The sequence below is a fragment of the Syngnathus floridae genome, chromosome 3, assembly GCF_059516105.1.
Source record: "Syngnathus floridae isolate MCC-2025c chromosome 3, RoL_Sflo_1.0, whole genome shotgun sequence".
NCBI classification, from domain to species: Eukaryota; Metazoa; Chordata; class Actinopteri; order Syngnathiformes; family Syngnathidae; genus Syngnathus; species Syngnathus floridae.
In genome coordinates this window covers 14,669,961-14,683,899 of record NC_142415.1, presented here as the reverse complement: position 1 = coordinate 14,683,899, position 13,939 = coordinate 14,669,961, and the positions used below count along the sequence as shown (strand labels likewise).

Sequence of the window (13,939 nt, the reverse complement as noted above, 5' to 3'; positions counted from 1 at the left end):
ATATTTGAAAATCGTCTAAGACGATAAAATCACATGGAGATAGCTGTAGTGCGTTGCTTTGCGGTAAATGGGAATTGCTATTGATTTTGAAAAGGTGACAGCAACTGTTTGAACGTTTGTTTCTATAGTGGCTTCATTAGGCCTTCCAAGTAAATGTCATACTGCTTCATTTGTTGACTATTCACAAAAGTCAACATAATAAGCAGCTTGTGAAATCCTTTCACTTTCCAATTTTGTGAAAGCCTTTATCAATACCTGCCTTTTCCCATTAGCCTACACAATGACTTTTTACTCATTGACTTGCCGTTTCGTAGATGGGTGTAAATTGCTTTCTGATCAACAGAACAAAATTAGAACATGATTGCAGTGCGCTTCCAAGGAGGTTAAGAAGGTTACTTAGCCAACTCATTGTGATCGTCTATGATGGTTTATTGACCCATGTTAGATTATACATTAAAATTTGATAAAAAAAGAAAAAACTCTAATGGAAGCCAGAACTGTTCATTCCCAGTGCTTGAAAGGAACAATGAGCGCAATGATGAATAGTTGTTCATCAAGTATTTAAGAGGAATATTTTATTTGTGTGACAAAACTAATAGTTAACAAAAATAATTCCCTTTGGATTTTGTTTGTTTGTACTTAAAAATCTAATAATATACTGCTAGGATTGTGTGAGATGTCCATTTTGTGCAGATTTTGACATGTTCAAAGATCATTTCAATTCTCTGTGTTCTCCTGCTTATCCTGTTTCTGGCTAGAAAGTCATAAAAAAAAAACCCTTCACTTTTATCTGTGTCCTTAATGTATGCCTGCGAACACTGCCAGAACTGTCCTTGTCGCCCACATATGTAATCGCATTGTATTGAAATGGAATGAAGACAAGAGACACTGAAGTGGAAAGCTGAAGCCGTCACAGTCCTCGGTTTTTAAGTACCTTGTGTTGACAATCTTTTATTTTGAGTGTTAAGCTTACATGTCTTGCAATATCTTGCCACTAATTAAGTCTTAACTTTTATGTTCCTTTCAGCTCAGTCGTAGCTGTTTTTGAATCGCAAAACTCTCAAAACAACAATTGTTCTTCAAGGATTCCAAGAAGAATGACCTCACTAACTTTGTTTCAAGATGAACATAATGCATGCTTTGTCAGAGAAGAACACAATGCGTTAAAAAAAAAAAAATCGCTGGCCCTGATTGTCTGTTTGAACGTATCAATATAAAACATGTACACTTATGACAGAACGATGGCTGTGAAAACATACTTGTATGGTTTTATTTTGATGAAGAATATTTGTGGTATGTTTTTATGGATTATGATGTGGTAAAACCTTTTTGTTATTGATTCTGGGAAAATGTTAGTTTGCCAACAATATGTTAATTAGCTTTAGACATAACGTTCCTTTGTAAAAAATATTTTCCTATTGCTTCTTGACACAAACCACATCAACTGCATTTTGTTATCTTAAAAAAAAAAAAACATGCCTAGCCATGCATTTACATACCCTAACAACATTCAGAGAGCATGTCACACTCTCATGATGTTCATTTTTAAAGTTGGTGTTCTGAGACTAAGCCATTTGGAGGTTTCATCCAGACAACTGCAAAGGGAGTGCGGTTCACATTAATCCCTTCGGGAGCCACCAGCACTCTGACTAATGGCTAATCTAAAGACTTTGCTGTGAGTAAACATTACGGCGACGACATCTTATCACCCCAAATTATACCCAAATCGAACAGAGACTTGGGGATTACCATGGTTAGGTAAATAACTTCTACTTCAATCACCAGGAATCAGGCGTGAGACTATGTGAGGCATGCGTAAATCGAGGCAGATGTTGGGCGGATGATCAAAGAGACACTTGGACTCTCATTCAAATGACGCCTGCTCAATACTGACAATGTGCGCAACCTCCGTGGCGCGTAGCGGAGGGTCAATAACTTTTCATGGATTAGAAATTAACTCAACTCGATACGATGTGCATGCTTCTCTGTGGTGGAAGAGAGTGAGGGGCGAAAGACGAGGCGCTCGAGATCAGAGATGGACATCTGAGAGGCGGTGACAAAGGATGAAAGATTGAGAGAAAGTCATGCAAAGAGAGGAGTTTTGAAAGAGAGAGTGGAGGAGAGCAAGACAGCAAGAGAGTGACAGAGATCAATAGAGAGAAGTGGGCAGAGTGAGAGCAAGAGGAAGTGAGCGAGGCTGAGGAGATGAAAGGCTGTCTGCTGACTTGTTCCCTAACTGCAGAATTGAAATTGATCTCCAACCTGTGTGTGTGTGTGCGTGCAAGTGTGTGGCCTGTCAGGATGCACAAGATTAAAGGGGACACTGTTGTGTATTTTTGCCTAAATCGTGTGTGTGTGTGTGCTGTGTGTGCTGTGTGTTCATGCAGCCGTAATAGAGAGGTAGCGGAGGTTGATTGAAGTAAAAACAGGCAGAGGACTGAACATCACGCACCAATACATTTCGGTCAGAGGCGCTTTTAATAAGGGTCAAATCATTCCGAATAGCCATTACGACTGGTTCACGTTTTCTTTGATTGAGTTTCATAAACTTGGACTGCAGGGTCAAACATTTTTTTAACTCCGACTGAATCTCCTTTCCTCTCGAGTGCAGGAAATTATGTGATGTGGGTCGCTCTCTGCATGTTGAAATCCACCCCAAAGAGCCGACTTGGCTTCAGCTGTGTATTGGTTGTGCGGGAAAAAAGCGTCTGACAGTGTAATGAATCAACTGCAGTGTGGAAATAAAATAATGAAACCCACCATTACATACCGGGCAAGACGGCGAAGGTAAAAGTAATTTAGGCAACATGTTTTATGATCCCTGTTTTCGCATCCAGTGCTAGTCTATCGCAAAGTGTCGTCTAGCTCTATGCATGGATTTTTGTTGTTGTCGTTTTCGTAGCAGGGCACAGTTAGAAATGGATGTTTGCGCCGTTGTGAGACATTGCCGACTTGACTCCCAGCGTTCATTATTTACTTTCAATTTATTATTATAAGGATTTGCAAGATTGTAACTCTGAGTCAACCTCGTCTTCCAAAAAATGTGCCAGTGTTTACAACAATCTACAAAAATTGGGCCCTTTAAGTCAAATCGGCAACTTTGAAATGCTAAATTAGAAGTTAAAAGCTAGAAACGTGTTGGGTCTAAATACGGTTTTCAGAGCATTAGCGCACGTATCAGCGTTCTTGATGACCTCGGGAGCATCACGCAACGAAACAAATTTCAAAAACACCTCTATTCAAATAATTCCTCAAAAATCCTTTTAAATATGAATAGGTCTTTGCCAGCTCATAATTCACTTTCCTGCAGTGTGCGAGTGGAATCATTCCAAATTGGACATTCATACAACACCTACTTACTCGCACCCACTGGCATCCAGTTGACCACGCGTGGTCTCTTTATGGTTATTTTGATGTCATCTTATCATGCACTCTATTCCTTTGCTTCTCATTTATGGAAATCAACTAAATCTTTATGACATTGTACGTTCATATGTCCAAACGCTGTTGCTGTATGAAAAACACGGCAGTGGAAACAACAACCAATTTCATGATTGCAATTCATCAGAAAGATGGAGTGTTTTTTTTGTCAGCTGGTGTATGAACAATTAGGGAGAACATGGTGGCATGATTGAGATAAGATGCAAAGGAATTTTGTTCAGAAATGCAAATTTCAAGGCTTTTAATGGGATATTTAATAGTCACGTTTCTGTGCCTGAAAGTAGAGGACAATGCGAACACTCGTGTTGTTAGGGAACCTGTCTGACACTCTTTTGACGTCTGTCTTTCTTGGCCCCCCAATTGCCTTGTTGTCAAGTTCCCATCTCAAGGTTTGCTATTCCTTCATTGTTGTCTCCCATCTTCTTCAAGAAAAGTGGAACTTATTCTCATTCAGCTCAGCCATTGCAGTGCAATCACGTCGAATATGCAATTAACAGGGAAAGTCTTCAGTCAATAGCGCGTCGTGTGTGCTCATATGCCTCGCGCTACCCTCGGCTCTTTGCCTCAAACAATCCGCCCTCCTCTCCTCCGCCGCCACTCCTTTTCCATTCATTTCCCCCCAACATCCTCTTCTCCTTCATCAAGCACATCCTCGACGCTTCTCCTCCACGTTAAAAGCCGCATCTTCGTGTGAAAGATGCCTCCTTATACTGACAACAATTTCTCTTTCAGCTCCATCTTGCCATCAGCACTTAGCATCAACATTAGCATACATACTCACGCACTCTCCACTTCATCTTTCCTCGTTATCCCTCCAGGGCTTCTGCTGACCGAGCACCTCCACCTTGTGAGCGCTTGACTCTGCTTACCTTTGTATAGCATCCTAATTCACTGTTTACCATTTTCCTTACCTGTTTGAGCACTTATTTTCCAAATGCACCATTTGAGAACATCACTTTCCAAAAAGAAGTGCAGCCGGTTCCCTTTTGAGGATTGACACCAGAGAGCTCAAGGAGCGAACGCTGTAGTTGAAACATTTATTCCTCTCTTAAACTTCTTTTTAAAGGCTTTATTCTCCACCTCCCCCTGATTCCCACGCTTGTCTGTGACGTCTTTTTTAAATCGGAGCCTCATCTGGGACATTATTCTTGACATCTTGCTATGCACTCTACTGTCCTTTTATACATCTAAATTTTCCATTAACCTTATAGCTTCTTTTATAAGTGAACCTTCCAGTGGCGGTTCTAGGCCAGTTTTACTAAGGAGGTTGGGTAGTTATTATAGGCCTATGTATAAAAAAAAGCTTGTTCATAGTCATAAATATTTCTTGGAATCAATCCATCATACAGTGTATAAACAAAAGGTGTACCAGATGTAAGACCAAAGTCTCAAGTAAATATTTTGGTTTTGTTCAGTCATTTTCACAGTTATAAGTAATCTAGAGTGTGAGCATGCCCCAAGATGTCTCACTACCTGGGGTTGGATGTCACATTGGATATAGCAACAAAGTGGACCAAATTATTGCAGTTACACCCCCCCCTTTTTTTTTAAATTTTATTTTATTTATTTATTTTTTTAAGTTAGCCAAAGAAAATATTAAGCTAAAAAAATTAATTGAACAAAGCTACTACTAAACATACGTCAACATAAGATATGATGCCGGTTTTACCTCTTTTTTTTTTTTTTTTTTTTCAAAAATGCTAATATCATTTAATTTATTGTATTGATGAAATTGAAATCGAATACATTTTGAAAGTAAGATAAACATTCCCATACACGATACACACAAAATCCACGTCTCATATTTACCAAGCTAATCTCGAGCCATCAAATATTAGAGCCTTGGTACTAATAAAACCAAATGGAAGCCAAACCTACAGGGCAAGAATAATTCAACAGGGAGCAGCAGCTTCAAACCTGATAGTAATTCTCCCCCTCGGTTAATTAGGGACTTTATGCCAGATTTAAAATCAGCAGGTGTCTCCAAGGTTGATAAGCCACTATGGACTCATTTTATCACTGCCTGGAAGAAAAGAATGTGGAAGAACAGAAGAGAGAGCTGCTTTAAGTTTTAATCAGGAAGCCAGAGATTTTTTTTTCTTCATGAGCGCTTACTGCAATCACAAGGGATTCTTCAAACTGCACCTCATCTTTGTCACATATTTTGAACTGTCCTTTTAAGTATTTTGTATATTAATTTGCCGATAAGAAACGGAAAGGAAAATGTTTGATTAATTGTACCACATGGCGATTTGTATTGCTTTTGGTTCTGACTTTTTTTCTTCAACGGACATATTGATATTAGGCTGGTGCTGGCAAAAAAAAAAAAAGTGAGAAACACAAAAGGAAGCAGCAAATACTAACTAGGGGCAGTAAACATTTTCAAAATAAAACAGGATTTACCTGGATGACATGAGTTGACGATTCTGATCTTGCCTTCCCTTGTCATGAACATCATTATTCCTCCTCAGCTCTGATCACCTTTGACACAAATCCTGTCTTTATACGTTGCCGACCCATTCTGTCTGTGTTCCTTTGCCTTCTTTATATCATCTCTGCCCTTCCTTCATTTTCATCCTGTCTGACTTTCAGCTCTCTAAGGAGAACAGGTGTGTTCTCTATTAAATCTCTCCCTCTCTCTCTCACACACACACACACACACACCGCCATAGAAAATACAGTTACATACACTCCACAAAGAATATAATTCACCTCTAGACGGGCCTTGTGCTTTTGTCAGAGGACGTTTTGGGTTTTGTCCAACACAGCAAATCAGTTCAACATTCTGCTCCTATGCGAATTAGACTTCTTAAAACTTTTTCCTCCCTCACGTCAGGTTAAATAAATAGAGAGTCTCACCTTGAGCCTGGTGCTCATTAAAATGTGTCGGTTTTCTTGACCTGTGACAACTCCAATCGAGTCAATTAATTCTTCCACACAAGCTGACATCAGTAAGATCAAACTCATAAAGATTTAAGTCAGATTAAGAGGAGATTTTCTCATTTGGCTACTTCTGCTCAAGTGGAATTCAAGACATTGTTTACCTCTACCTAGAATCAGCCTAAGATTTTAGAATTTAGCAGAAATCTCACAAATATGTCGGCAAATGGTCCAATGGTTGAGCTTTTTGGCCACAATTTGTAATTCATAACACAGCCACATCCCATTTAAAAGAGCTGTGCACATTATTTTAGTTGTTAATTAAAAGGCAGACAGTGCAGTGTAATTGTCCTATTATATAGATTAGGTCATATTCATGATGTCTTTTCAACAGGGGTGTGTAGACTTTATGTCCATTGAATGTTCCATTATATTCTTAAAATTCAAACAGCTTTAATGATAGTTCTTGATTCTCGGTCAGGTTGTTATGATCAACTAAATGGTTGGTACCATGGCAACCACCACAATGATGTTATTCAAGGCCGCTTTATGTTATCTGATAAAGTATGCTGATTATGTTTAGCTGAAGCAAAGTGTTCATTGGTCTGTTAGGGGTTGTTTTGGTGCAAACACAATTCAACTAGATGGTTATATTTCTGGTAACTGGCGGTGACGTCATAGTTCCACAAAGCACAGCACGTTAAGTAAACGCTGCAACTTCTTGAATGTTTTTCTACTTTTATGGTTATCATACGGGTAACAAATGATGAAGGTGAAACGGCTGTAGTTTTGGGGAAGGCTAAAATATTGTCGTTTGAAAAATGGAAATGCAAATAAGGGGAAAAGAAAAAGGGCAAAAGCTCGTAGAAAATCTCACACAGTGGTATTAATGCCACCAATCTTTTTTCTCATTAAAAAGTCATACAGTTTAGCTCTGTGTACTTTCGGTTTTTGCATAATGAGGTCAAAGAGAAAACAAATAGCTCTGCAGTGCAATGCAGCCTTTCCTCTCGGTAAAATGCTTTTGCTTTCAGTTAACGTCGAGGCAAACAAATCACTGGCAAGCATTTGTCCCGCTCTTTGCTGTAAGGTGACCATTTGTCTGAAAGAAAGCCAGGCCCCGCCAGGAATTCCGCACTTACCGCAAGAACCCAATAAAACAATAGGAAACAGTCGGCGTACAGTTGAACAACTAAAGTTTTTCGCAGTCTTTTTCAAGGCGTTGGTTAACCTCCATGTTTGGACAAACGCTATAGACAATTGATGGATTGATTTAACTGTCTCCCAAATAAAAACTATACAGATAATGGTAAAGTTATGAACAGGCTAGAAATGTATAAATAAAAAAAATAAAAAATGTGTATACCAGTTAATCATTTATTGCTGTTTTTTGGTAAAGAGACTCTCTTACAAAAAGACAAAAAAAACCTTCTTACCGGGTACAATCGACTCAATTTTTCACATTGTATTACATTGATTGAGATCTCGTGCCTCTGATTTTTTTTTTTTTTTTTTTGCAACTTCGACACATGATTCCTTTTTTGGTGAGGTTGCAAAGTATAGAAGGAAATTGCATAGCTATTTTTTCATTCAAGAATATATTTTCTTGCTGGAACAATTAAATTACTTTCATTTCAACAATTTAGCGTTCCCCGTCAGCCGTTTAACTCTCCTGCATTGGCCTTCCTCGCCAATGGATGGCAGCATTACTACACTGAGTAATAGACACAAGCTCTTCAGAATGCATCTGACTATTGTTCTATCGACCTGCTTGTTCTTTTTGAATCATCTTCCATGACTCTGTCCTTCTTTGCTTGTTTGCCACAACATAGACTCCCTCCTACCAGTGGTTGTACAAATGTTTTGTGTAAAAATGTACACTGTATCTGACTAAAACAGTGTGACGCACCGGGAGCGACCAGCTTGATGCTTGAATGACTCAGAGGAACACACTGTGAAATGACACATGCACGCACACACAATCTGTAAAATCAATGTTGAGGTAGTTAACTTCTCGTAAGAGTAGGATGGGCGTTTCCAAGTGGAACAAAAAGTGTGGATTAATATGATGGCAGATTAGGAACAAAGTGATGAGACAATATTAATAAAATCCATGGTAAGATGCTGTCGTGCGTAGGCCCGAAGCTCGAAAAGTAAGACCTACAGCTCCAGCAGGCTGTTTGAAAGGCCTCCAGCTATAAATAAGGATTTGTTTTGATCATGTTTACATGTTGCAGCAGCATGCGTGACATTAATCACATAAAAAGCAACACTATGATCACTGTACTTACAGCAGTAGATGAGAAGACCTAAAGATGGAACATTCTAATTGATAAAACAAGGCAATTTGAAACATAATTTCCACCTATTGAAAGTCAAGTTTGACACCTGCGCTTGACTGGTGGCAATATTTTGTTCTTTTTTAGGGTGAGAATATTAGATGCCACCTGCTGTGAAACACTGTAATAGACCACTTTGGGATGACACGCAATTTGCATTTGCCATTGCAGCAGCCACCTCTCAGCTCAGTGGCCTAATAAGTCTCCACGTTGTGTTTGCAGCATTGTAATCTCGTTAGTGTGATCTTCTGCACATACCACCGGGAATCATGGATCAATAATTGGCTCATGCCTCTGGTTTGGGTGCGAATGCATTACACACAATTCCCTGGCGGACGTCTTTTGTGGTAACTGGAGGGTGACGATGCCGGTATTATTTATCTCAGACTTTCCTCTTCGTCCCTCACTATATCACGGTTCAATTTATTTAGACTGACTGTCATGGATTTTTAAATTGTGCTTTATGTATGTAATATTAAAGGTGTACCTAATTTTGTGGCCCTGTCCTGTTAATAATTTCCCCTTTATCTTTCCATTGCATCTTGATCATCACTTCCTTCCTTCCGGAAGGCTTCCTGCAATCCGTCTTCTACTCTTCCTTCCCACGGGAAGCATCTTTCCTTTTATCCCTTTTCCCACTCTCCCTTGTCATGTGTTCTTCTTTCCATGCTGTCTCTGTATGTATCTTACCCCCTATCTTCACATTACTTTCCGCTATCCTGCAATGGAGACCCCGTTACAATTTTACTTAGCTCATCTGCTCTCTTTCCATCATTTCAGCTATCGATAGTTTTGTTTTGCTCATCAAGACAATGTAAGAAAGGGAACATTTTTGCAATATTTCTCATTATATCAAAATATTTTTGATGGCCACAATTTGGGCCTGTACTGTAATATTATGCCGTTACATTATTTCCCATGAGAAAGTACTCATTTGTTTTCTTTTAATCATTTTGGACCCTGGAAAAGGCACATAAGTTGCATTTTCAGTCCGATAAAAAGCCCTTCGGACTGCATTAGTTTACATCAGTGATTCTTAACCACTGTGCCACAACACATTAGGGTGCCGTGAGAAGTCATGTGTGCCACTGGGAAAAGTTCCGATTTTACTTAATTGGTTTGACTATCATTTATTTACTCCAAGTAATGTATATTTCATTTGGGGTATCTTCGCCAGTATTGTGACAGGCAGAACAATTAACGGGTCTTTCAGTAGATGGTGGAAGTTTGTACCCTTTTGCATTCAGTCAACAGAATAATAGCCTTGTGTTCAACCCAGATTTCACACCAAATAAATGTGTGAATAAATTAAGATGAGCTCATCATATTTACATTCAATGGTGCCTTGATTTGAGTTTATTTCTTTCAGCGATCACACCCCTAACTCAAAGCAATTGTCCTTTACAAATGGAACAGACTTCAAGTGTCAAACGTGCATATCCATCCATCCGCCCATTTTCTATACCGCTTATCGTCATTTATGTAACGTACGAGCCGGAGCCGATCCCAGCTAAATTGCTATTGTGAGTGATGGAGTTCAAGGTGAGGAAAGACAAGCAGTCGCCAGTCACTGGCCTGCCTTGCATATTATGGTACTTTCATTTGGTTTTGGAGCTCCTTGGGAGTGAGCTTCCTTCTTGTTGCTTCTGTCTGAAACTGAGTCCTATGAAAAAAGATGAAGTGGTGAAGTGCTTGCAACTCAAAATAATTAAAAATCATCTCTTTCTACTCAAATGAATAGAAATGCAACAAATGTGTTCCAGTCAGTTTGTAATGAATAATAATTTAAGCAACACTCTCTGAAACATTCGTCTTTCTAAAGACATTCAGTAGTTACATAATTAAATAGAATGTAAACAAATTCAACAGTTTTTGCCACTTTTTTTGCCTCTATTCAATGGACATCGTGCTGCTCCTTCTGACCTTGGCCACATAGGGGCAGTATAATACAAACATGGAGATGGTCCTCACTAAGCTCTATCTATCTATTAGCTGTTTTGTCGAGAGGATAAAGAATATACGCTTCCGAGTATTGTTGCAGTATGTTGTCCGTGTTATCCGCCGTTTGTCTTTAAATGTCGATTGCTTAAAGCGTTATAGCACTGCCCTATCGAAACTATTTGCTGGCATTTTTTCCTCAATCGTTGTCGCAGTTCTTTCACTTGTTCCTTTGCACTGAACCAAAATACCGCAGGGGTCTCTTTGCAGACATGCTGGTCGATCGTCTGACCTGCACTGAAAGAGAAAACTGGAAGCAGTTTGGTTTTCAAATCTAGTTTTTGCGAAACCTATCATGGAACTTCTGACACACTTTGCATGACTGTGTAAGTCTTACTTTTATTCAAATGTATATGTGTATTAAAGGCTTTTCTCTCCCTCTCTCTCCTCCCACCCTCTCTGTCTCTCTCTCTTGGTCTCTCTCGCTCCCACCCTCTCTCCTGCCTCTCAGTCGTTGCTGCACAGTGTGCTGTGAGGACCTAGCGAGCATCATATCTCTCCTCCGTTCTCGTCTCCTCACCTTCACTGAGCCGCTCCATCCCTCCTCCTCCTCTGCTATGACATCTCACACCAGCTGCGCGCTGCCTGCGCCAGCCCGACACTGCTCATCCAACATGGACTTGTGCGCCTGGACAAGCCGCGATTGATCCTCGACTGGCGTTGTTTTTTGTTTTAGTGTTTTTTTTAGCTTGTTGAAAAGATATAACAACGCAAGAAGGAAAGGAGGAGGGGGGGCGGCCGTCATCTTTTACCCCCCTCCGCTCCCTTCAGCCAAGCAGAGCGGCAAGGTGGGGGGAAGGCTCGCAGCCAGCTTGGATTTATTTAACAGCAACATGACGGATTTGGAGATGCCAATGATGGTGAAGAAGCGGAGGAGGCTGATCGTGAGGAAAATGGCCCGACTAAGACAGAACCTCTCACTTCTCCTCCTGACGGGGCTCCTCATTGGGGATTTCTCCTGCTCTGGGGGTGAGTTCTTAAGTCTGTGTGGTTGCGCTCAAATAATCGCAAGTCGGAGCGAGATCGTGCCATGCCTAACTTGTGTGCGTGCGTGTTCGGCATAGCGAGTTTCCCACCCCTAAAGAACGACGTGTGCATGCACAGAAATGTGTGTGTGAGGGAGTGTGCGTGTGTGTGTGCGCACAGTGCTCATCTTGGAAGTCACATTCACCTTAATTGCGTTAAAGTAGTTCAAAAATGAATCATTGAAGACTTCAGCCCTCACTCCGTGCCGTTATCCCAAATGTGCACCTCTGCTCCGGGGGTACGGTGGGGGACAGCTGACTGTAAAATCACACACAACAGTCCAACTTACACACATCTGGGAAGTTGGTTCCCGTCTTCCTGGAGTTTGTCTCTGTTGCGGTGGAGATTCCCTCAGAGGGGATGGATGCTCCGTGTCAGCGGGCCTGCAGTGCTGACGCTGCTTGTAGTGCTAGTGGGAAGTTGGTGACCAACATGGATGCAGCTCGGTGGGAGGAAAGTGTTAACGGTCTCCTTTTGGTGCAGGGAACTGACTTGTTTTCGTCAATGGCTTCTCTGTCCTGTTCTTTGCCTCGCCAGCTCCATCCCTGTCACTGTCATCTTCTCTCAGACACATGCAGCAACCTGACACAAAAAGGCTGCCACTATAGGAGCAAATGTTCTATGGCGCCGTCCCCCCCGATCGGCTGGGCAACGTCATTTTATGCACGTTCATATTGATCCGGAGGGAGCCCATGTAGTATTTTTAACTGTTTTCTCTGACGTGTGTAATATGGAAGTGAAATGGTTTTAATAGTCTCACTGCGGATATGTGAACGGTGCTTGACAATTTTGTCGGGATGCAAACCCCCTCCCAAAAATGAGATATCAGTAAAAGCATAGGGGTGGCCCCTATACCCCTCGCTTATGCTTTTCAGTGACGTTACAAACAGGATGGCTTGTTCCCAGTGCAATTTGTGCTGTGCATTTTGTAATGGGTCTTCAGTGGGGGGTGGGGACATTTAATTTACCGCTTAATAGTACCACTATCACCGTCCAATCATAGCGACCAGCAGTACTATAGAAAAATGGAATATAATAGCATGCAACTGTGCTATGTGCATCTGGAGCAGTTCCAAAACAATATTTATCCAGGCTAACAAAAACATAAAACATGAAAATAAAATTGTTCGAATTTAAGGAAATAACATTTGCCTGACCAACCACTCAGAGAAGGAAAAATGCTGACATCAAAATTCATCAAACATTGGTCAAAGATACGCTCCCAGTTCTAGCACATCCGCCTCACAGTTCAGAGGGTGCGGGTTCGATTCCACCTCCGGCCCTCCCCGTGTGGAGTTTGCATGTTCTCCCCCCGCCTGCGAGGGTTTTCTTCGGGCACTCAGATTTCCTCCCACTTCCCAAAAACATGGACGGTAGGCTGATTGAGCACTCCAAATTGGGATAGGCTTCGACCCCCGTAGGGACAGGCGATACAGAAAATGGATGGAAATTCCCACTACTGCTTGTTACATACGCTGACTTGTTTTGCCTCCATGTGCATCAACAACTCCAATGGCTCAGAACAAGCCTGGTGGACTGATGAAGTGCTCCGTGTCCACCGGTCTTGATCACACCAATGCTTGACTTTCCCAAGCCATTCTGCATCACTGAATGTGAGCGATTGGCACATTGACGATCATGTTGCTGATTCGTTTAAGCCGTTTACGAATTAAGCAACTTCTGCCATCCGTTCAGCTGTGATTCATCTCCCAATCTGTGCTGACACGTTGATGCACATATTTCCCTCACTGTTGATCAGCTTTTACCCCCTTCAACACTGCAAAGCCTCACAATCAGATTAGTTAGTGTTCCATATTATAACATGAACAAAAAAATAGCGAAGTCAACCTATTGAACTGCTCTACTGCAGATCAGCAGCTACATTTACTTATTTAACAGTTATCCACCATGGGATGGACTTAAAGGAAATTAAAGGGCAAACAGACATCTGGAAAGACAGAAGGGGGATTGCAATAATTCATTTGGTGTGTCCGCAAACCCCAGATGGCCACCACCTTTAAATGTGGATGATGCACTTTAAATTCAAAGATGCAACTAATTATTGATTGTCTTGAAATGTCATTTAAAATGTTATGAAAAGTCAAGAAACAACCTAGTGGCATTAAAATGCACAGATAACAAATAATCAAATGTCAAAATAAATATAACTCTTATGCTATTGTATCAATATGCTTTTTTTGGTTGGAAAACCTCGCCAGTTGTCGTGATCCTTACGGTGTAACAATCCATCCATT

The 13,939-nt window shown here is 40.8% G+C and overlaps 1 protein-coding gene across 3 annotated transcripts in view; it reads left to right on the top strand.

Moving 5' to 3' along the window:
- The window catches only part of LOC148400706 (CUB and sushi domain-containing protein 1-like), a 276,392-nt gene that overhangs the window by 17,925 nt on the left and 244,528 nt on the right, over positions 1-13,939 (top strand). Inside the window, exon 2 of one of the 3 annotated variants that reach the window (XM_088370817.1) lies at positions 11,110-11,627. The exons of the other annotated variants lie outside the window; for them this stretch is intronic. Within the exon in view, the coding sequence (XP_088226943.1) occupies positions 11,492-11,627 (136 nt within the window). The 5' untranslated portion in view covers positions 11,110-11,491. The remainder of the gene's footprint in view (positions 1-11,109; positions 11,628-13,939) is intronic. 3 annotated transcript variants of the gene reach the window in all.